At 40.9% G+C, this 22,517-nt stretch overlaps 1 protein-coding gene across 2 annotated transcripts; it reads right to left on the bottom strand.

Annotated features, from left to right (window-relative positions):
* Positions 1-15,253: 15,253 nt before the first annotated feature.
* On the bottom strand, positions 15,254-19,774 carry elf3 (E74-like factor 3 (ets domain transcription factor, epithelial-specific)). Of its 2 annotated transcripts, none has more exons than XM_049571484.1 (9): positions 19,579-19,774; positions 19,241-19,412; positions 18,251-18,484; positions 17,798-17,905; positions 17,562-17,708; positions 17,380-17,466; positions 17,152-17,271; positions 16,770-16,965; positions 15,254-16,210 (listed from the first exon to the last, which is right to left on the bottom strand). In XM_049571484.1, the coding sequence occupies exons 1-9, from the start codon at positions 19,645-19,647 to the stop codon at positions 16,099-16,101; spliced, it is 1,245 nt and encodes a 414-aa protein (XP_049427441.1). In that variant the 5' UTR covers positions 19,648-19,774; the 3' UTR covers positions 15,254-16,098. The 2 variants fall into 2 exon arrangements, with proteins under 2 accessions (XP_049427441.1, XP_049427449.1); XM_049571492.1 differs by having other exon boundaries at positions 19,241-19,389; positions 19,579-19,737.
* Positions 19,775-22,517: the final 2,743 nt, after the last annotated feature.

Raw genomic sequence — 22,517 nt, 5'->3', positions numbered from 1 at the left:
AAACCTCAGGAAGAGCAACTGAGGAGGGATCCCTCTTCCAGGATGGACAGACGTGCAATAGGTGTCGTACAGAACAGATCAGCATAATAAATTAACAGTAATCTGTATGAAACAATGAGACAGAGAGAGAAAGAGAGAGAGAGAGAGAGAGAGAGAGATGCAGGTAATGACAGTAGCTTACAACAACATTATTGAAAGTAATAATATTATAGTTATAGTTCTGGCTACTGTGGTACAATATGTTGAAAGTACACTACAGGCCAAAAGTTTGGACACACCTTCTCATTCAATGCGTTTTCTTTATTTTCATGACTATTTACATTGTAGATTCTCACTGAAGGCATCAAAACTATGAATGAACACATGTGGAGTTATGTACTTAACAAAAAAAGGTGAAATAACTGAAAACATGTTTTATATTCTAGTTTCTTCAAAATAGCCACCCTTTGCTCTGATTACTGCTTTGCACACTCTTGGCATTCTCTCCATGAGCTTCAAGAGGTAGTCACCTGAAATGGTTTCCACTTCACAGGTGTGCCTTATCAGGGTTAATTAGTGGAATTTCTTGCTTTATCAATGGGGTTGGGACCATCAGTTGTGTTGTGCAAAAGTCAGGTTAATACACAGCCGACAGCCCTATTGGACTACTGTTAAAATTCATATTATGGCAAGAACCAATCAGCTAACTAAAGAAAAACGAGTGGCCATCATTACTTTAAGAAATGAAGGTCAGTCAGTCCGGAAAATTGCAAAAACTTTAAATGTGTCCCCAAGTGGAGTCGCAAAAACCATCAAGCGCTACAACGAAACTGGCACACATGAGGACCGACCCAGGAAAGGAAGACCAAGAGTCACCTCTGCTTCTGAGGATAAGTTCATGCGAGTCACCAGCCTCAGAAATCGCAAGTTAACAGCAGCTCAGATCAGAGACCAGATGAATGCCACACAGAGTTCTAGCAGCAGACCCATCTCTAGAACAACTGTTAAGAGGAGACTGCGCGAATCAGGCCTTCATGGTCAAATAGCTGCTAGGAAACCACTGCTAAGGAGAGGCAACAAGCAGAGGAGATTTGTTTGGGCCAAGAAACACAAGGAATGAACATTAGACCAGTGGAAATCTGTGCTTTGGTCTGATGAGTCCAAATTTGAGATCTTTGGTTCCAACCGCCGTGTCTTTGTGAGACGCAGAAAAGGTGAACGGATGGATTCCACATGCCTGGTTCCCACTGTGAAGCATGGAGGAGGAGGTGTGATGGTGTGGGGGTGTTTTGCTGGTGACACTGTTGGGGATTTATTCAAAATTGAAGGCACACTGAACCAGCATGGCTACCACAGCATCCTGCAGCGACATGCCATCCCATCCGGTTTGCGTTTAGTTGGACGATCATTCATTTTTCAACAGGACAATGACCCCAAACACACCTCCAGGCTGTGTAAGGGCTATTTGACCAAGAAGGAGAGTGATGGAGTGCTGCAGCAGATGACCTGGCCTCCACAGTCACCGGACCTGAACCCAATCGAGATGGTTTGGGGTGAGCTGGACCGCAGAGTGAAGGCAAAGGGGCCAACAAGTGCTAAACACCTCTGGGAACTCCTTCAAGACTGTTGGAAAACCATTTCAGGTGACTACCTCTTGAAGCTCATCGAGAGAATGCCAAGAGTGTGCAAAGCAGTAATCAGAGCAAAGGGTGGCTATTTTGAAGAAACTAGAATATAAAACATGTTTTCAGTTATTTCACCTTTTTTTGTTAAGTACATAACTCCACGTGTTCATTCATAGTTTTGATGCCTTCAGTGAGAATCTACAATGTAAATAGTCATGAAAATAAAGAAAACGCATTTAATGAGAAGGTGTGTCCAAACTTTTGGCCTGTACTGTATGTATTAATATCTGGCAGTATACATGTGTGACAATGGTCATATGTGTATAATACTCCAAACAGGAAGTCGGCCATTTTGATTTTGACTTGTCATTTTGGCGTGATTTCCACATGTTGTATTTTAACAAACTTGTCCTAGGGATTTCATCCAATCGACTTCAGATTTTTTACAGATCATCCAGACACCATACTGATGTGCTCTGCATGTCTGTAGGTCAAAGGGCGTGGCTGTTATGGTGCTGCCATTTTTGATCCATTGCCATGCATAATCAAGCAGCTCTCTCTCCCACATAATTCATCCAAACTGCTTCAAAATTTCTGTACATGATAAAAGCCCTGCCCTCAATGCCTCCATATGCTCGTAGGCAATCTTGCTCATGGCGCCCCCTTGTAGAAACAGGAAATGCCATCTTTTACACTGACAAACACCAACCTCAAGCTCCAGACCTGATCAACTCCATTTCGTGGCCACATGACGATCAAGTTGATGAATCTCCATAGTGACACACATGTCCTGTCATGTTGCAGGCCGCGGCAGTGGCGACTTTTCATCCTTCGCCACGGAACATCAACTTGATATAAATCCTTCATGTATTGTCCGATTTGCTCGAAATTTCACATGTGTGATGAGGGTCCACCCCTGAACGCACCTGCCCACATCTGGTTACGCTCATGCTGCCCACTTGTGGAAACAGGAAATGCCCTATTATACATTGACATTGTCCGATTTGCTTGAAACTTCACATGTGTGATGACGGTCCACCCCTGAACGCACCTGCCCACATCTGGTTACGCTCATGCCGCCCCCTTGTGGAAACAGGAAATGGCCTATTATACATTGAAATTGTCAGATTTGTTCGACACTTCACATGCGTGATGACGGTCCACCCCTGAACGCACCTGCCCACATTTGGTTACGCTCGTAGCACCACCTGGTGGATGAACGAAACATGGCGTTTTTTCGCTCCTGCCAAGTTTTTTCTCCCTTCTCGCTTCGCACCACAGCCCCCACGTGCCTCAGGCCCCCATGGTTACATGGGGGAGCGAGGGCCCACAGCTGCTTGCAGCTTTAATGGTCTTCTTGTACCTGTAAACACTGAACGTCAGTCAGTCAGTCATATTTATAAAGCCCAATATTACAAATCACAATTTGTCTCAGAGGGCTTTACAGCATATGAAATCCCTCTGTCCTTTGGACCTTCACAGTGGATAAGAAAAACTCCCCCCAGAAACCCTTTAATGGGGGAAAAAATGGAAAAAACCTCAGGAAGATCAACTGAGGAGGGATCCCTCTTCCAGGATGGACAGACGTGCGATAGATGTAGTACAGAACAGGTCAACATAATAAATTTACAGTAATCCATATGACAAAATGATACATAAAGAGAGACGGAGAGAGATACAGGACAGCCAGTAATGACAGCAGCTTAGAATAACGTTCAAATAATAATATTATAATAAAATATAAACGGCTATTGTGGTACAATATGTTGTAAGTATATATTAATATATGATAGTATATGTATGTGACAATAATCATATGTGTATAATAACAGTAGAAGTATGACTAATAATAACAGCAGTACTAGGAGGCATCAGGCAGGACCACAGCAGCAGCACAACCATGTCACACGATCCAGGCACAGCTGCGATATGAGGTAACCTGCTACACAGTGGAGCACAAAGGCTCCGGAGAAGAAGCCGAGTTACGCCAGGGCCACACTGCCCGCGAAGTGCAGCCGGAGCACCTCCGTTCACATCAGACGCGCATTTCTCTGTGCCGGTCGACAAGCGATTCTGCTCCCAGCTGTTGTTTTTCCATCATGGGTAACTGCCCGGCTTGACACATTCACTCGCGGCTCGCACAGAAAATAGACCAGATGCCGAAATGATTGCTGCAGGGCCGGCGGCAGAGCTGCACGGCACGGCCGATGTGGATGACACAATCGGTTAACATGGGCGTTGAAAGGAAACTGGCTTCACTTCTCGGCGCTTCGAGGCTATTCACAGCACTTCCACGGGCGATGTGGCCCTGGCGTTAGTGACATGCAGTAGAGCCGAGTTAGCGAGATGCAGTAACAAGACATGAAATTTTAGCAAAGGAGAGAGAGAGAAGGAGAGAAAGTGCTCAGTGTATTATAGGAGGTGTATTATAGGGGGTCCCCCGGCAGACTAGACCTATGTCAGCCTAACTAGGGGCTGGTCCAAAACAAGTCTGAGCCAGCCCTAACTATAAGCTTTATCAAAAAGGAAAGTCTCAAGTCTAGTCTTAAATGTAGAGATGGTCATTTGCTGCCTCCCTGACTGAAACAGGAAGATGGTTCCACAGAAGAGGAGCTTGATAGCTGAAGGCTCTGGCTCCTGTTCTACTTTTGGAGACTTTAGGAACAACAAGTAACTCTGCATTCTCAGAGCGCAGTGTTCTGGTGGGATAACAGGGCACTCTGAGCTCTCTAAGATATGTTGGAGTCTGACCATTTAGGACTTTGTAAGTTAGGAAAAGGATTTTAATTGTAATACTTGAATTTACAGGGAGCCAGTGCAGAGAAGCTAAAACAGGAGAAATGTGATCTCATTTCTTAGTTCCTGTTAGTACAATGCCGCCGCATTCTAGATTAATTGGAGAGTTTAGACTTATTAGAGCTAGCTGATAATAGGGAGTTGCAGTAATCCAGCCTAGAGATCACAAAAGTGTGGACCAATTTTTCTGCATTTTTTTGGGACAGGATAGGCCTCATTTTGCAATGTTACACAGATGAAAAAACGCAGTCCATAAGGTTTGTTTTAAATGGGAGTTAAATGACAAATCTTGATCAAATATTACTCCGAGATTTCTTACCATAGTGCTAGAGGCCAGAGCAATGCCGCCCATGGAACCTATATCATCAGAGTTTCTGATTTGTTTGGGGCCAAGAACAATAACTTCAGTTGTATCTGAATTTAACATCAGGAAATTGGAGCTCATCTAGGATTTTATGTCTTTAAGGCAATTTTGAAGTTTAGTTATTGATCTGGCTTTATCGATATATACAATTGTGTATCATCCGCACAACAATGGAAATTCACAGAGTGATTAAACATCTGCTGTGTATCTGCCAGGACAGCAATCTTTTCTTTCCAGGACCACATCAGAACTCATAAAGTGAGTTGTTGAGGTCAGGCCTGTGAGGAGCACATCACTGACAGAAGCAACCTTTTTTTAACTTAAAACTTGTGTTCTTGGTGCTTTGACTGCTTGGTCCAGGACAAATCCAACTATGGTTAGGATAGCAGTAATGGTTAGTTCCAATAAAGGGAAACTGGAATACAGCACGCAATGATATTTTTGACATCCGTGTGTTTCCAAGTCTGTGTCTACAGTAAATCAGAAATGTTGTTTCCAAACATTGATACTAGGTTTAGATTGCACCTGTGCACCTGTTAAGGTGTTTTCAGACAGCAAGCTGTTGCTACTAACACTGCTGCCTCCACTACCCTCACCGCCTCCACCACCTTTGCCGCCTTTGCCACTTCCGCTGCCTCTGCTGCCTCCACCTCCTTTACATGATGGCAGCTGCTCTTGTTAAAGCTCACAGCTCTTTACCACTGCATGAAGAATTTATGATGGCTTAACTTTTACAACTTGCCCCTGTGGCTTGTTGTGTGTCCATGGTAACCACAGGAACCACAGTGAGGAAAACAATACAGGAGCTGATTTTACTGTATCTAAGTTCTTTTTATAAACCTCTTTACTAGAGCAAACAGATCAATAACACCAGCTTCAAAGTCTGTTCATCCTGACTGGGACAATAAACATTTATATTATTTAGCAAAACTTGCTTTATTGATCCTCCTTTTAAGCTACAATCCACATTATTTTCTGCGTGAAGAGATAATACTAGGTGGATCTCAGCAGGCTGGTGGGACTAGAGGCAGCTGTCCAAAAGCACCTTTACAGTGATGTTTCCCCCTGGTAGGTGATTGGGTGGCAGAGTTCTGGAGTTTCCCTCAGAAATCCATCCTAGACGATAAATATTAAAGCAGCTGTGCGGAACTTTTCGTTTTCGTTGATTATAGCGCCCCTTTGGTCGAAGTGGTATGACACCCACAGCCTGGCGTCGTAAAATTCCGACAATCAGCCGGCAATTACCGCATGCATTTGTTTTGGAGAGCGAGAGGATTAACTAACGTCAGGTCAGTCCAAGTATTTTAGTGGAAACAGCAAAATTACTCAGTAAATTCTCCTGTCATGTTTCTGTTCTGATCTAATCTAATCTGGTGTGTATTTTGAGCTACTAAGGCTACCGTAGTAGTGTGAGCCTCAAGTTATTCTGGGTAATGTAGTAACCGTTGTTGTGTTACTGGAAACAATGAGAAGCAGCCGTGTACATCCAGTGTAAGGAGGAATAAACAGTTAACAAGTCATCTGCTGAGTCCGCATTATTATGTGAAAAGAATACTCCGACGATTTGGGAGTTATGCCCTTTCTCTATCATTTTCATATTGAGACAGCGGTTAGCATGGCACTTGTAGGGGGTCAGTACATCTTGCGCGGAGGGATACACCGGTGAGCAACAGCTGCAGCTTGCTCTGGGACAGGTACGCTAGGTCACTCGGTAAAAGCAAACAAAGACACGACACGGACGATATTACTCACCCGACTGAAAGCTGTCCATCAGCTCCTGCAGGCCTGGGGCATTTTTTCCAGTTCATCTTAGGAACATGAAAAAAAGTTTCAATCACGCTAGGATTAGTGATTGCTGCAAAATTTTCATTTCTTGTGATGCACTCTCTGTGGCGGTTTTCCTCCTGATGATATTTCTCCCCAACGATGCTAGCACCGAATCCCATTCTGTGCAGCAAAATGGGAGCGGAGGATTCAGCCTCTCTTCTCACCTGCTCCGCATGCAACACATGGAGTTCCTCATCTGTGTACTCCGGCTCAAACAGGTATGGCTCTGGATCTGTGTCCGCTACAAGAAACTCTTCAAAATCGCGTTCAACGTCGTCCATTGCAGCTACTAAAATCCGGAGATATCGCTAGGTTAAATAAACAGCTGAGTTTTGTTTACAAGCTACAGTACGTCTGTGCCTGCTCATCGGTGTATCCCTCCGCGGATCACAGCGCAGGACGTACTGACCCCCTATAAGCGCAATGCTAACCCCTGAGACCCAGCCACTGGACGTACAGACACAAAAAAGATATCGATCATGTTGTCTCAATATGAAAATGATAGAGAAAGGGCGTAACTCCCAAATCGTCGGAGTATTCTTTTATGTGAAGATACAGTGAAGACATAACATAATCCTAACACAGCAAAGCTGTTACCTGCAGCCTTCGCTTGCAAAACTAACGCTACTAACGTTAGGTCAGTCCAAGTAATTAGTGGAAACATGCTAATGTTACACACAAATTAGTAGTAAAGTAAGACCTGTTCATAAATATTTTGGTGTAGCTCTGGATTTCTTATAAACTGAGGACAACTGCCTGCTGTATATTTGTGTTCATGGTCACAGTCACAGATAATTTTAGATGATGCTCCTTCGTTATCCGCCATAACATCAAAAGTACAACCAAGTCCTCATAGATACATCTCTGGTAAAACTGTTAGGTGTTATGTGTTCAGCAATGCCCGTTGCATACTGCTTACTCGAAGAACACTGTAAATGTAACGGAGTTAATGTTTTAATGATCTCACTTGCCTTTAATAACTATGTTGGTCATCCTTGGAGGTACACTGCTTTTGATTTATAAATATTTCGCCTGCCTGTACAATGTGTGTTGTTTTCGTATTGTGATGGGGAGCTGCAAATTCGTATTGTCTGACAGTAATTGAATGCCACATTGACCAGCCCCTGCAGGCTTCACGGGTGCACCCCGTTAGTAAACAACAGCCTGCAGAGCATCGTAGCATGGTAGGCCGAGTTTTACCGAGCTCCGTAATATTTATTTTAATGGGTTTTACAGGCAGTGTGTTTTATTTTATGTGTCATTTTATTGCAGTGTCACCTGTGTCGTGCTGGGCTGTGGGAGCTAACTGACCTATGTTATTAGATTTGTCTACCAGGTAACAGTATTTTTATTGTTGTTGTAACTTTGGTTAGCATGCGTTAGTTAACATGAACAGTCTGCAGAGCATCGTAGCATGTGTCACCTGTGTCTTGCTGGGCTGTGGGAGCTAACTGACCTATGTTATTCGATTTGTCTACCAGCTGTGACTGAATAAAAATACGTCGGAGTCGTCAATGATTGTCCATGTCGTCTATACACAACGCATAAGAGTACAACCCGCTACATAAACACGGCTCCTTCTTTTGTGGTTTTATCGCTGCGGGTGAGCAGAATCACTTCCGCCTCGGGTGCCGTATTCTGGTTTGCTGACTTCCGCTGTGTGTCCAACCCGAGCCAGGCTACGCTAAATAGCCATATAGAGCAAGGCTTTTTTGTCGCTGTTGGGTTCAAATAAATATGCGGATCTTCAAGGGGTGTGATACGAACTAGGGGCAGTTTTATTAATGGTAAAAAGTTCCGCACAGCTGCTTGAAATTAATATTTATTATGTAATAAAAGTTGGTAAAAGTGTTATTTTATGTTTCCTGCTTACAGTCAGAATTAAGCTACCTGTTATATTGTGTATTTAGTAGGCATTATGGTCATAATTCTGACTAGAATTAAACGGTCCATGGCTGTAGTTAACAATGAATAACCTAGAGACAGTGAATCTGCCTGTCTGTGTGTCTTAAACTGATTTATTTTAGCTTTGAAGTGACTTTTAAGCTATCTGCTTGGACATCAGTTGTTTTATTTTTGTTTTTATTTATCTCCTTTAATCGGACATTATCTTTTAATCACTGGATGTCCAAGCATTAGGGGTTTTAACAGCCAGACACTGTCCGGCCTGCTTGACAGGTGGGAAAACTTCCGCCAGCTGACAGCACAACGATACATCTATGGCTACATCTATACACCCCGATGTGGACCCCCAGCTTGTAAAAGCAGACAAAAAGATTAGCTACACATCATTTGAGCATCATGCCTTTGTTTTTAGCAGTCCTCCTATTCTTTGCACCACAGTTTACAGACCACCCCACTATTCCACCTCTTTTATCAGTGAATTCTCAGAATTCTTAACAATCAAACACACCACCTATAATAGAATTTTAATAACTGGTGATTTTAATTTACATGTTGATAATACCCCTGATCCAATGTCCAGAGAATTTTTAAACCTTTTAACCTGCATGGATTTTAAACAACACGTCACACAGCCAACTCACAACAGAGGACACACCCTGGACCTGGTCATAACCTATGGCCTGTCCTCTGGTGTGTCCTCTGTTGTTGACCTGGCTGTGTCTGACCACTACTGTGTGTATTTTAACATCACCAGTTTTAGCCATCAGGAGGCCCCAGGGAGAATGGTGAGGAAATGCTACCTAACTTCTGAAGTGACTGCAAATTTTATCAAGATTTTACAGAGCACTCCTGCTGAAATTTTACCTGCACCCTTTCATTTTATAGTGGACAATTTTAACAGTAAATTGAAGTCAACACTTGACTCAGTGGCTCCACTTTTAACCAAAACAATAAAAACAAAACCTACACCCCCATGGAGAAATGATAATATCAAAAAACTGAAAAGAAGTGCAGGAGTGCAGAGAGGAGGTGGAGAAAAACCAAATTGACAGTTCATTATGAAATATTAGGCGATCAGCTCAAATCCTACAATAAAACAAACAGGCAAGAATATCCCACTTTTCAAAACTCATTTCCAATCATAAAAACAACCCCAAATTCCTTCGATCTTTTAACCAACATCAATTTTAATAAACCATCCAAGATATCAACAGACACCCTCTGCGAGGACTTTGCAGACCACTTCAGAAGTAAAATTGATGATATCAGATCCAGTCTTTTATCTCAACAGAATGTAATTTTTAACACCCCTGAACAGTTGCTTTTACCTGAGGAAAAGCTGGAGAGTTTTGCCCTGGTTGATGCAAGGACACTTGGTCGAGACAACCTGCCTTTTAGATCCGATTCCCATATCACTTTTAAAAACATTTTATGGATTCTTTGAGGAACAGATTTTAAACATGGTAAATTACTCTCTTCAGACGGGTGTCTTCCCTGCTGCCTTCAAAATGGCAGTGGTGAAGCCCCTTCTGAAGAAGAGTAATTTAGATCCCAACATTTTAATAATTACCGACCTGTATCCAACTGAAAAACTGGTTTTTAACCAAGTAAATGATTTTTTAAAAAGAAACAATATTTTAGAGAAGTATCAATCTGGTTTTAGGATGAATCACAGTGCCGAGACAGCCCTTTTAAAGATTTTAAATATCAGGTTTAATGCAGATTCACAAAAACTCACAGTCTCGGTACTACTGGATCTAAGCGCCGCCTTTGATACAGTAGATCACCACTTTTTATTAAACAGACTCAGAAACCTGGTGGGCCTCTCTGGTACTGTTTTTAACTGCTTTAGCTCTTATCTCACAGATCGTTGTTTCTTTGTAAGAATAGATACATGTTCCTCCAGAACACATGAAATCAGGTGTGGGGTGCCCCAAGGGTCAATTTTAGGTCCAATTCTTTTTAATCTATACATGCTTCCCCTTGGGGATGTCATCAGGTGGCATGGCATCAGCTTCCACAGTTATGCAGATGACACACAGCTGTACATCACCGTGTCTCCTGATGACACAGGGCCAATTGATACCCTTTTAAACTATATTTTAGATATCAAGTCATGGATGGCAGTGAATTTCCTACAGCTCTACCAGGACAAAACAGAGGTTTTAATTATTGGTCCTGAAGGCCAGAGAGAGAAACTTTTACGAAAACTACAAGATTTTAAACCTTCACAATGTGTGAAGAACCTGGGCGTCATTTTTAACTCTGAGCTTCATTTTATTCCACACATCAAAAATGTAACGATAGGTTTTTATCATCTTAAGAATATAGCCAGAGTCCGCCCGTTTCGCTCTCAGGCTAACACAGAGGTGCTGATGCACGCTTTTATCTCTTGGGGGGCGGGTTTTCAATGTGTATGTAGTATTTTTGTTGTATGTTTTTATTCTGTGAAGCACTTTGTGCTGCATTTTTAATGAAGTGAAGTGCTGAAGTGCTATACAAATAAAGTTTGATTTGATTTGATTTGAATCTATTTCAGGGTGCATCTATAAATCACAAATGGGAACCTGTATGTGTGTGTGTGTGTGTGTGTGTGTGTGTGTGTGTGTGTGTGTGTGTGTGTGTGTTTGGTTTCATTCAACATAGTGGGATGGATGAGTGTGTGGTGCACAAAATGAAAGTGTAAGAGGTTAGTTTAATAAGTAACTCCAGAGAAGGGCATAATGACTCTCTGTGTTTATCCAGTGACAATATGCTGAGATCATAGCAGTAAAAATCCAGCCCTCCCTCCCTGTCTCATATTTTTTCTGGCACAGAGAGAGTGTTTCCAGTAAGCTACGTGCAAAACACACATTCTGGCCCGTGGCCACATTTACCTGCCAGACAGGTATGTTGACCTAGTAGGAGGAGTTGCTCTCACCTCACTTGTGCTCACTTGTGTGTGTGTGTGTGTGTGTGTGTGTGTGTGTGTGTGTGTGTTGGGAGTGCTCTGCTTAGCTAGTTAATTAACAGGACTAACAATGTGAGTGAGTAAAGATTAAATCAGGTGTGTTCCTGTTGGGAGGGCTCTCAGTTGAGTTAGATTAGCAATGACTGGAAGATTAATAAATTCTTGGATCATGAATTAAGTGCAACAAAGAGACAAAATATGTTTGTAAGACTATTTGACACTTTTCACATGCTCTCATATCAGAACAAAATTTTCCCATGCAGAGAAAAAGTTTTATAACTTAAAACTTGTAGGTGTGTGTGTGTGTGTGTGTGTGTGTGTGTGTGTGTGTGTGTGCAGGTAGGGCACCCCTGTTCAAAGTTTAATTCACTGTGAGAAGTTAAGTAAGTAAAAGATGAATTGATTTCTAAAAGACACAAAGTTAAAGATGAAACATTTCTTCATTATTTTTAAGCACGATAACCTCTTAATTTCAATCTTCTCCAGTTTCAAAATAACAAAAAATGAAAAAGGCCTCAAAAGTTTGGACACCCTACATGATCAGTACTTAGTAATGTCCCCTTTGGCAAATATCACAGCTTCTAAACAGTTTTTTGTAACCAGCAAATAGTCTTTCAATTCTTGTTTGGGGGATTTTCACCCATTCTTCACTGCAAAAAGGCTTCTAGTTCCATGAGATTCTAGGGCCGTCTTCATGCACTGCTCTTTTGAGGTCTGTCCACAGATTATTAATGATGTTTAGGTGGGGATACTGTGAGGGCCATGGCAAAATCTAAAGCATGTGCCTCTTGAGGTCGTCCATTGTGTGTGTTTAGGACCATTGTCCAGTTGTAGAAGCATTCCCCGTTAAAGGGGTTTTTTGGGGGAGTTTTTCCTTATCCGCTGCGAGGGTCATAAGGACAGAGGGATGTCGTATGCTGTAAAGCCCTGTGAGGCAAATTGTGATATTGGGCTTTATAAATAAAATTGATTGACTGATTCATCATCAGCGTTTTAACAGATGGTGTGATATTTGCTTCCAGAGTTTGCTGCAATTTAACTGATTCCATTTTTCCCCTCTACTTGTGAAATGTTCCCCATGCCACTGGCTGCAACACAAGCCCAAAGCATTTTCTATCCACACCCGTGTTTAACAGGTGTTCTTTTCATGATATTCTGCACCCTTTTTTCTCCAAACATACCTTTGCTCATTGTGTCCAAAAAGTTCTATTTTAACTTCATCAGTCCACAGGACTTGTTTCCAAAAAGCATCAGGCCTGTTTGGATGCTCTTTTGCAAACTAATGACGCTGAATTTTGTGGTGAGCACAGGAAAGGTTTTCTTCTGATGACTCTTCCATGAATGTCATATTTCTGTTGGTGTCACTGTACAGCAGAACAGTACACCACCACTCCAGAGGCTGCTAAATCTTCTTGCATGTCTTTTGCAGTCATGCAAGGGTTTTGATTTGTCTGTTTGCCTGTTTTAAATTACATTACAATTACATTATATTACAATTGCAAAACACTTTGCTATCTCCTTATAGTCTTCTCCTGCTTTGTGGACATCAGTTATTTTAATTTTCAGAGTGCTAGGCAGCTGTTTAGAGGAGCCCATGGCTGCTGATTGTTGGGACAAGGTTTTAGGAGTCAGAGTATTTATAAAGATTTGAAATTTGCATCACTTGGCCTTTCCTGATGATGACTGTGAACAAGCCATAGCCCTAACAAGCTAGTTATGGTCTAAGACCCTGGTAAAAATTGTCTGAGAGATCAAATGTCTTGGGATGGCCAAACTTTTACAGGGTGCTCCTTCCATTATTTTCATTTTAAAATTGTAGAAAACAAAAATAATACAGTAATCTTGCTTTAGACGAAACATGCTTTTCAACATCTTGCTCAGATGTTGAAAATGTTGGATCAGTATGAGGCCCTGTTTTCGTACTGACATTGCTTTAGCGATGTTGTTGTTGCTTCTTTGTTTTCTGTACTCTCACTTGAAGTGCAGGTAATGAAGCCAGTCAAACACAGTGTGTCCTGATGTATGATAAAGGTGATCGTTATGACTGTCATCATGCACAGTGTGATATCTGTTCACTTCAGCTAATTTATTCATTCACTGTAACCAGTTAAAGATAATTCTGTCCAGCCCTGTTGAAGCCCTGCTATTCATTGACATAGAGAATAGGTTCACATTAAATTTGTTTGTGAATTCAAATTTTGAACGTTTCAGAATTTTGCAGCAATACTTTTAACTGACAATACAAGTTACAATCACTGTTATTAAATCACATTTCAACTTGTCATCTGATCCTGATCCCTGCAGTTATGGTGACAGCTATGACCATACAGCCTGTGAGTTGACAAATGAAGCTGAGGTGAGGTAGCACCTAGCAGTAAATAATTAGCAAACTCGGTTTTACAGCTGGAGTGAATATACTAATATCATAATAAAGTAGACAGCCTAAGGCATTCATTAGTAAAAATCATGTCATGCTATCTTAATGGTAAGGGGCTAAATAATGCACCAAAGTTAGGCTAAATTTTGGCGAGGGGAAAGGGGCATTGCCATTTTTCAAAATGGTTTATTTCTGCATACTAGGATCCTTAAACAAGTCTTGGAATTGCATATATTAACACATGATAAACACTAGATTTGAAACATGGAAATGAAGTGCAGAGTTTCTAATTTGCTCATGATTTGATCCTATGATTTAATGCCTTGCAATTTCTTGGATCAGTATTTTATTTTACTGTTTTCTCTGCTCTTTTTGTTAAGGTAAACCGATTGTAACCACCAGAGTCTTATTTGAAATGTTTTTTTCCTCTGAATGTTGAAGTAACTTTCTTGGCGTTTTGTGTTTTGTAATCCTATTGCGTATATGTATGCAGAACAGAGCATGGTCTGGATGTGTTTATAACACTGAATTTGGAAATGGTTGTTAGAGACACCATCCCTGTCACTACTACAGCTTATTTGAAATTGCCTGTGTTTGTATAAAGAGCTTAAAGTGGGTGGGTGGGTGGTGGTGCTAGATGCAGTGTGGATGAAGAGATTCAGTTTGGAAAATGTTGTCTCCCTTTGTCCCAATGTTGTTTTTAATGTAATTCAAGGCTTGTCCCTACCCAACTAATAATTGCAGTCCTAATTACCAAGTTGGTGCACTCATTAATCTTTCAGTAACTGAAGTCCCACTCAGAGCAAGAAGGCCATCAGCTGCAAATGTATAATATTCTCTCCCTCCTGTGATTTCATATTGGCTAAATACCCATCAGAATGAAGAGGATATTTCAGAGGAGTACTGCAGACAATAAGTGGGTGATAACTGTTTAGCATTGTTTAAGTTTAACACTTAGAGTTGCACTTCATTATCACATCTTCCAACCTTCATGATGGTTACAGATATACCAATAAGATCCCTGAATTCAGTTTTAAAAATGAATCTCAAAACAGCAAGTACACATTAAAATGCATTTCTGTAAAAAAGAAAAAAAATAAAAGAAAAAAGCAATTATTTAAGAGATATTATAGATATAATGAGATGTATTTTACAAGTATACACATTTATCAGTATAAAGTGGAAGACAGCAAAGTGGACTAAAGGAATACTTTACTCCCAATTTTCAACCAGTGTGGGGAGTGTGTGCAGATGAACAGTGTTTGGCATCCCCCCCTTCCTCAGCGGCAGGAATTCCCTGCCCTTGTCATGAGCAACAATATGTCATTTCACATCATTGCTGACATGTTCCATCTGGCAGATTTTGGCTGATGGACAGGCGGGGACCTCCGGGAGCTGGCAGCACATGGGGTACCTTAACAATGTTAATGTTGGTTGAAAATCAGCAAAGTCTTTAATCACATTAACAAATAAAAAAATTCACACAACATGTAGCTGATATCTGACTGATTTATGCAAACACTTTTTACAGGTGATGATCATATATGAGCCGTGATATAGTTACTCCTTTGTACTTTGTATAAACACACTTTAAAATAAGTGATACTGATAGACATGTAGTGCACATCATTACTGTATTAATGTGAAGTTGTATCACTATTTCACCCTAATTCTATCATTGTCCTTCACATTGAGTTCACCAGCAGAGGACTTTTCCAAATTTGATCCATTAGTGATTGGAAAACTGATAGTGAAAGTTATACCCTTTCATAACAAGAAAGTAATATAAAAGTAAGAAAAAGAAGGATACATTCCAGACATTTGAGCACTACAGTACAGTCATTAATGCCCATATACTAAAAAAACACATAGTGACAGATGAGGATGAGCCAGTCCTGCATCACTACACTAACTTCAGCTCAAAACAAACAGCAGAGTGAATTCTGTACATTTGTAAATAGTTAGCCTTTTCAGCCTTTAGGTGCTTACAGCATCCAAAATGATGCCCACTTTGGTTACTGTGCATATAGTTAGGTTTCTGAAGTGACAATCAAAAGCATAAAACAGGTACAATATTAAAATTGGTTCATAAAACCTACTAGAGCCAAAAACACTGGCTTACATTTTCTGCAACACCTTCCTTCTAAGAGGAAGTTAGTGTCTTAAACATCTGGGAAAGCAAGGATTTTTTTCAGACAGGCCACACAAGTATTTCTAGTTCTGAACTACTGCCTTGATTGGCTTTTTGGCTTCTACATGCTCGGTGACTGATGTCTCACATGCCCATGCCAATCTCTTCAATCTTCCAGCCACTGGAGTTCTTTCCAAATTTGTATACGAGCCTCCGGCCATCTACTCGTTCCAGGATCTCTCTCTTATAATAATACCTGAGGGAGGAGGAGGGTTAGTTAGTCCAGGCACAAAGTATGTGGTTCCCTTCATCATCTGCTGCACTTCACTCATTTAAAGCACTTGTTAGTAAATTAAAATGTAAAAAGTGGCCCCTAATCCTCTTTAAACATACTTTTTCCACTGGTGACCAGACCAGGATTGAAGGGGCACTTCACCAGTTTTACATGTCAAGATCAATTGATCAGTCACAGGGAGTATTAAATAGTTATAATGTCCTTCTGTGGCTGAAGAGGACCTTTGTCAGCTGACATCATCAGGGTTATTGTATCATGGCTCAGACACTTCAAAGTTAGAGGAAAAGGCCTGTGATACAGAGTGGGGGTGTGGGAAATCACTGCAGAAGCCCTTTCATTTTGACCAAAGAAGGTAAATCTATACAATCTGTGATAACCGTCTGTGTTGTAACATCTCCTTATTTAACAGAAATGACACCTCTGACTGTTTTCTGTTTTAGACCCAGCCACAATGCCATACAATTAAGGCAGATACAACTGAAAGTTGATGAAACAGCTGGGAATTCCTCCTCGAACTCACCTCATGGCACGGCTGAGTTTTTCATACGTCATGCTGCTGTTCTTCTTTTTCTGGCCCCACATCTGAGCCACCGCCTCAGACTTGAGAAACTTAAAGACACCCTCGCGACGGTCCTCCCACTTCATCAGACCCTGGTTCCTCTCTGGGTGGATCAGAATGTCCCTGATGAATTCCCACAGGTGAGTGCCACGAGGCGCTGCAGACAAACAGTGGGTCATCATGAGCTAAATGTCTTTTTGTGTGTGCATGGATGTAGCACAGATATGCATCTGCACATTGATAAAGATGCAAAGTAGAATCTGTAAAACAGCTCAGCAGTGTTGATGTAAAGAAGCCTTTTGAACAGTATTTTACATGATGAATAACAGTATGCTGGCCTTACCATGCTTGTTTTTCTTTGGATTTTCATAAATGCTGCTGTTGTGCTCTCTGTTGGCTTTGGGAGGTCGCCCCCTGGGTCGCTTGAGTCGAGACTCTCCTTTCTCTGTTTTGATGTGCACCTCTGTCAACACAACGGTTAACTGTCAGACATTTATTTAAACTCAGTAGCACTGCTGAGACTGTGGAATGAAAAGAACCATACAAACCATGAGTTTTTTGGCTTACTCACTTGAAATCAGGGGGTAGGAGAACTCCGGGTCTGATTCACCACTGCCAGACTCAGGGGAGCTGAGGCTTGAGAAGTCAAACATGCCACCTGAAAAAAATATGAGACATCTTTCAGATATACTGCATTCTTAAGAAACTGAGAGGCAGAAGAGTTGAGCAAGATAACAAAGCTGAAATACTGACTGTTGGAGGAGGAGCTGTACTCGCTGTCAGACTGGTTATCAGACAGGCACTCGGTGTCTCCAAGAGGTGTCATGGGCTCAATGGTAAGACTAGTAAGATCATAATCATCCCTGTAGTCAAACTCCCTCTTGCTGATGGCCTCCTCAGCTGTGAATAGTAAGTAACATTGTTAGCCCTATGATTTCCACACAGTATTGATTTTATGTGCATATGTAACATCTCGATACAATATGTACCTTGGCCAATTCTAATGCTGCTGAGCAGAGGGAAGTTCAGGTTGTGCAGGAAGTTGTCCAGGAGCTGGCAGGTCTCATTCAGCTCTGGTCCTGACAGGCTCTGCAGCTCTGAGAAGAAGAGATAAGAAAATTTGTTGTTTCAGGCATAGCATTCATCCACGAGAAGAGAACTCCTGTACCAACAAAAGCCAAATCTATATGTTTTGACTGTAAACATTTTAGGTTTATTGACATGTAACTGGAAAATTTGACTTGAATAATCTGTCACAAAATAGGCCAGTTTTATTTTAATATGCTGTATTGATTTTGGTGCATAGTACCTTTAAACCCTGAACTTAATAAAATCTTTACACTGCAAGTACAACCCAGCACTCAAATGGCATGAACTACATATGGATGTATTGCAGCTCTAAAGTTCTACAATTCATTCTCACATGACAGATTGAGCTTTACCATATTTGGTCTTATGTTCCTGCAGACTCTGGTGGAGGTGCGGGGCAAGTTGCGGGCCGAAGACCTCGATCATCTGGTCCCGGGTCATCTGGCAGAGAGCAGGGCCATCCATGGTGCAGTAGGCCAGACTCAGGATGCTCGCATCAAACTTGGTGCTCTCTACATGGTCACTGATCCACTCCAGAACATTGTCTGCTGTCCAGCAGTGAGGGCTAATGTGCCTGTACCACTGACCTGCAGACAGAGAGGCAGGAATTACATGATATTGTATAGAGTGCAGAAGGTGTGTTTATAAAATGATCCCAGTAAGTGCTATACCTGCCCTGGCAAGCACGTTAGACATAGCAGAGACAGATTTAGAAACTATATTTTCATGTAAAATCATGATCTTGTTTCATACATTTTTGTAAATTCAGTTGTCTCTTTCAAACTACACCAAGACTATGTCAAAACTTACTTCTTAAATTTACTTTCAAAACATGTAAATTTATTTGCATGTGTACATGCTCAGCTCGCAGTGATGTGGACTAATACCAGTCTGCATCATCGCCCACTCTGGATTTGTGTCTCTAAGGTCAGACAAACAAAGCCCGAGCTGTTTCGTCTATGAGGTGATAGTATTTTTCTGTTTGACGGTTATGCCAAGTTGAACATTGACTGCCTGGTAAATGATTGAGCCAACGGTGTCTAAATGCGGTCAAAGCAAAGTTCAGTGAGCTAATGGTCCCACTGGCTGAAGTTTGAAAATAAAGGGTCATGTTTACTGTGAGATTAGTCTTCAGCTGAAACTGCCCACTGAACTCAGACTGGACTATAATGGTTAACAACGGCTTCACCGCCAAGACGCTTCAAGATTTGTTGGTGCTGCACTGGAATTTCTCAATTGTGGGATCAATAAAGGTGTATCTTATCTTATCACACAAACAACTGCTCTCTTAAAGCGATGATAAGACAAATGAGTGCTGCAGCAGCAGTTAAAAATCCTCTTACCGCTTATGTTGGAGCTGTAATTCTGCAGGGTGTTGATGCTGGGCAGCACACCAGGCTGCTGTGACAGGACATCAGGGATGCCAGTCTGATACATGGTGAGGTTAGCATGAGTCAGGATGCTGCTGAGGCAGGGAGATGACATGGAGACACTGCGAACCACAGAAGAAAATATCTGTATAAAAACCAGTTAAAAAAACAGAGAAGAACAGCTTTTAATTCAAAGAGAAGTTAAGTGTAACAAACATGTTATTAACTTTTGTAGTATAATCAAAATCTGTACCATTTCTAAGCATGACCACTGTAATATTTCAATTAAATAGGTAACAAATATCTTTTACCTGATAACAGCAAGAGCCACAATATGATGCAAAGGAATTATGCTCCAGGACAATGCGCAGTATGAGCATGTATTGTGGAATTCCCACTGTTAATTAGTGCTCTCCTCTGGCTGTTCTCTGTGTGACCTGTATGTCTGAGGAAGATTTACCTGTTTCTTCCTTTAACCACCTGTAACGCTTTATACTCCTGTAAAGGAGTGGAGAACGGACTCAGGTGAGTTCAGGGGAATTCCACCTGAAACTGGCCACGCCTCTTTCCCCTCTCCTCCTCCGCTTTCCCGAGAACTTGATCAACAAAACAAACCTGCTCTACTATTCTCTCTAGACTTTTTTTTCTTTCTCTTTCACACTATCAGCCAGCGTTGCCAGTCTATACATACAAATATAACCATACTTGTATTTATAGGTTTGCTTCATGTTATTAAGTTTCCTTTAACTGAAAATAAAAACAACAGTGCTGTAATGTGTTTGAAAATCTTTACTTTATTAATACATAAAAGCAGTTTGTAAAACCTGCAGTGGAGAATTATTTGCTTCAGTAAATTTTATATCAATTTTCATAGACTGAAAATCCATAACTCAATATTTGTACTACCTTTCTACCCAAAAATATACACAACAAAAATATAAAAGCTTTTCCAATTTAGTCTCTCATCTACCTCTCTTTCATTTTTCTTTTTCTTATTGTCTCAAGCGTTTTATTTTAAAGTTTTTTTGTCAGCAATTAACACAAGGTAAGAACTACACTGTACAGTTTAACTGTTTTGAACTGACTTGACTTTGTCATATTTCCATGACACAGCTGCCTTTCACCCCCATAGGGTAGGGGGTGGAGAGACTGTGGATGCCAGAAGTTTGCGGATGGTCACAATTTCTAAAAAAATAGCCACACACAGAGTGTGTGAAGAAAACCCACTGTGTCAACATACAGTTTTATCAATCAACAATCTTGAGAGGTGACAAATAACCTTTATCAATCTGTCTTACCACACACACAGACACAGACACAGACATATATGAATATATACATATACACACATAGTGAAAATAATTTTAAAGAAGTGCAGGTGTTCTGCATAGACAGCTGATTCGTCACACCCTGCACTTACACATTTGCATTTGCACTTCCATGCTCAGATGTACCTGAGGGGAGACTTAATTGAGAAACACATACACAAAGACACAGGCAAAGATGAATAAATGAAATGTTGATACTTATTGTATCCTCACAGTGAGAAGGGCAGTACACTGCAGGGCAAACACACACAGTGTTTAAGTGGACTGTTCAGGTGTCAAGTTTCACAGAGAAAAAATCATTTTTCTATACTGTGGTAAATCTGTGAGACATCCTGTGGCTCACTGCTGGTACCTAGTGGTAGATCATCTTTCAGTCATTCAACTTTTATTTTAACATAGAAATACACTGAGACAGACACCTCATTTACAAAAATGCTCATAGCCACCAAGAACAAATATAAGACAAATGGTGATCAAAAGTAATAAAATGAAAAATAATAAAACTTAAAGACTAAAATATAGGTAGCAGAGTGGTGCAGCAATTAGCATTGTCACAGCAAGTGGGTTTGGGGATTCACAAAGCTGAGCCACCTCACGTCAGTTGGTTTAACTTTGTAAAAAAAAAAAAAAAAGAAAAAAGTGAGACTAATCACACACTTGTTTGATCATTTCAGAATTTAATACTTGCACACTCAAAGTCCTGCCTTTTGCTCCATTTTCATTTCTCAGATGTCAATGAAACTTGCTTGTGTACAGGATCTGCCCTTCGCAAATACTTTCTGATTGATGGGGCCATGTTTTTTGACCAATCTTGCTCATTTATGGTTGGATTGTGTATCTTAGTCTCGCAAGACTCTGTACCACATTTGGAGTCAAAATCCAAAAAACTCTATTCATATTACTGTACTGAAAAAATAATCCATCAATCAATCCATCTTTGTTGTCCAAGAGACTTTTATTTGTAGAACACATTGAGATGTAGATGCATTTAAGAATTCCTTCCATTCAGCACAGGACCAGATCATTCATCCTCTCAAAATTTTCACTTTTTTTTGGCTGTTAATTATAGGACCACCATCACAGCCAAGTTTCATGTCTCTTGCCAAGCTCATAGTTAATTAAGCAAAGGTATGATATTAAATCAGCCGACCAATTTTATCAGCTGATATGGGCCTGTCATAGACATATCAGTATTGGGGCTTTTCTGATATGTGCTGATATAAAAATGTTTTTTTACAGAACATACTATACAGTATACTTGGGGTGATTTAAATACGTATTATTACGTAGAGTTCGCTCTCAGCACTGCTATAACAGAGTGCATCACAACTGATCACGGTTCTGCCATTTTGGGCTTGAACCCTTATACTAACAAACCCACACAAACTCAATAGGGCTCTGCCCCTTTGGGCCTGAAACCCAATGAAGCAATTAAAATTTAGAGCAAATTAAAGCTCAGGGCAAACACACAGACACAGACAAACACGCTGTTTGTCTGTGCGAGTAGCACGGCACTCATGCTAAGCTTGTGTTGCGTTCAGGCGTGTCACGTAAATAACAACTTCCAACACTTAAATAGGTCATAGCACAAAACAGCAGCATGTCATGTGACTTTTTACTTTATTATGTTCAATAAAATTGTATGTTCCTAAATCTTGAGACACCTCATATGTAAGCTAGACAGACATTTCACCTGCTCATACTGTGCACATGTGTACTATATGTACTTAGTCCTAAAGAGCCCTTCTGGTGCCAGTAGATACATAGAAACATCCTAGCAGGCTGCTTTGCAAGCATACAAAAAAGTTTCACTCATGTGAAAATTATTTTTCATGCGTGTGCTTCACCTCCGCTGCTACAACTCCATCCTAGGGGAAACACTGCTGTGTGCATTTTGTGCAACAGGTGAATGTGGTAGTCTA

The sequence above is a fragment of the Epinephelus fuscoguttatus genome, linkage group LG1, assembly GCF_011397635.1.
Source record: "Epinephelus fuscoguttatus linkage group LG1, E.fuscoguttatus.final_Chr_v1".
NCBI lineage: Eukaryota > Metazoa > Chordata > Actinopteri > Perciformes > Serranidae > Epinephelus > Epinephelus fuscoguttatus.
The sequence above is the reverse complement of the archived record's forward strand: the minus strand, read 5'-3'. Positions and strand labels throughout refer to the sequence as shown.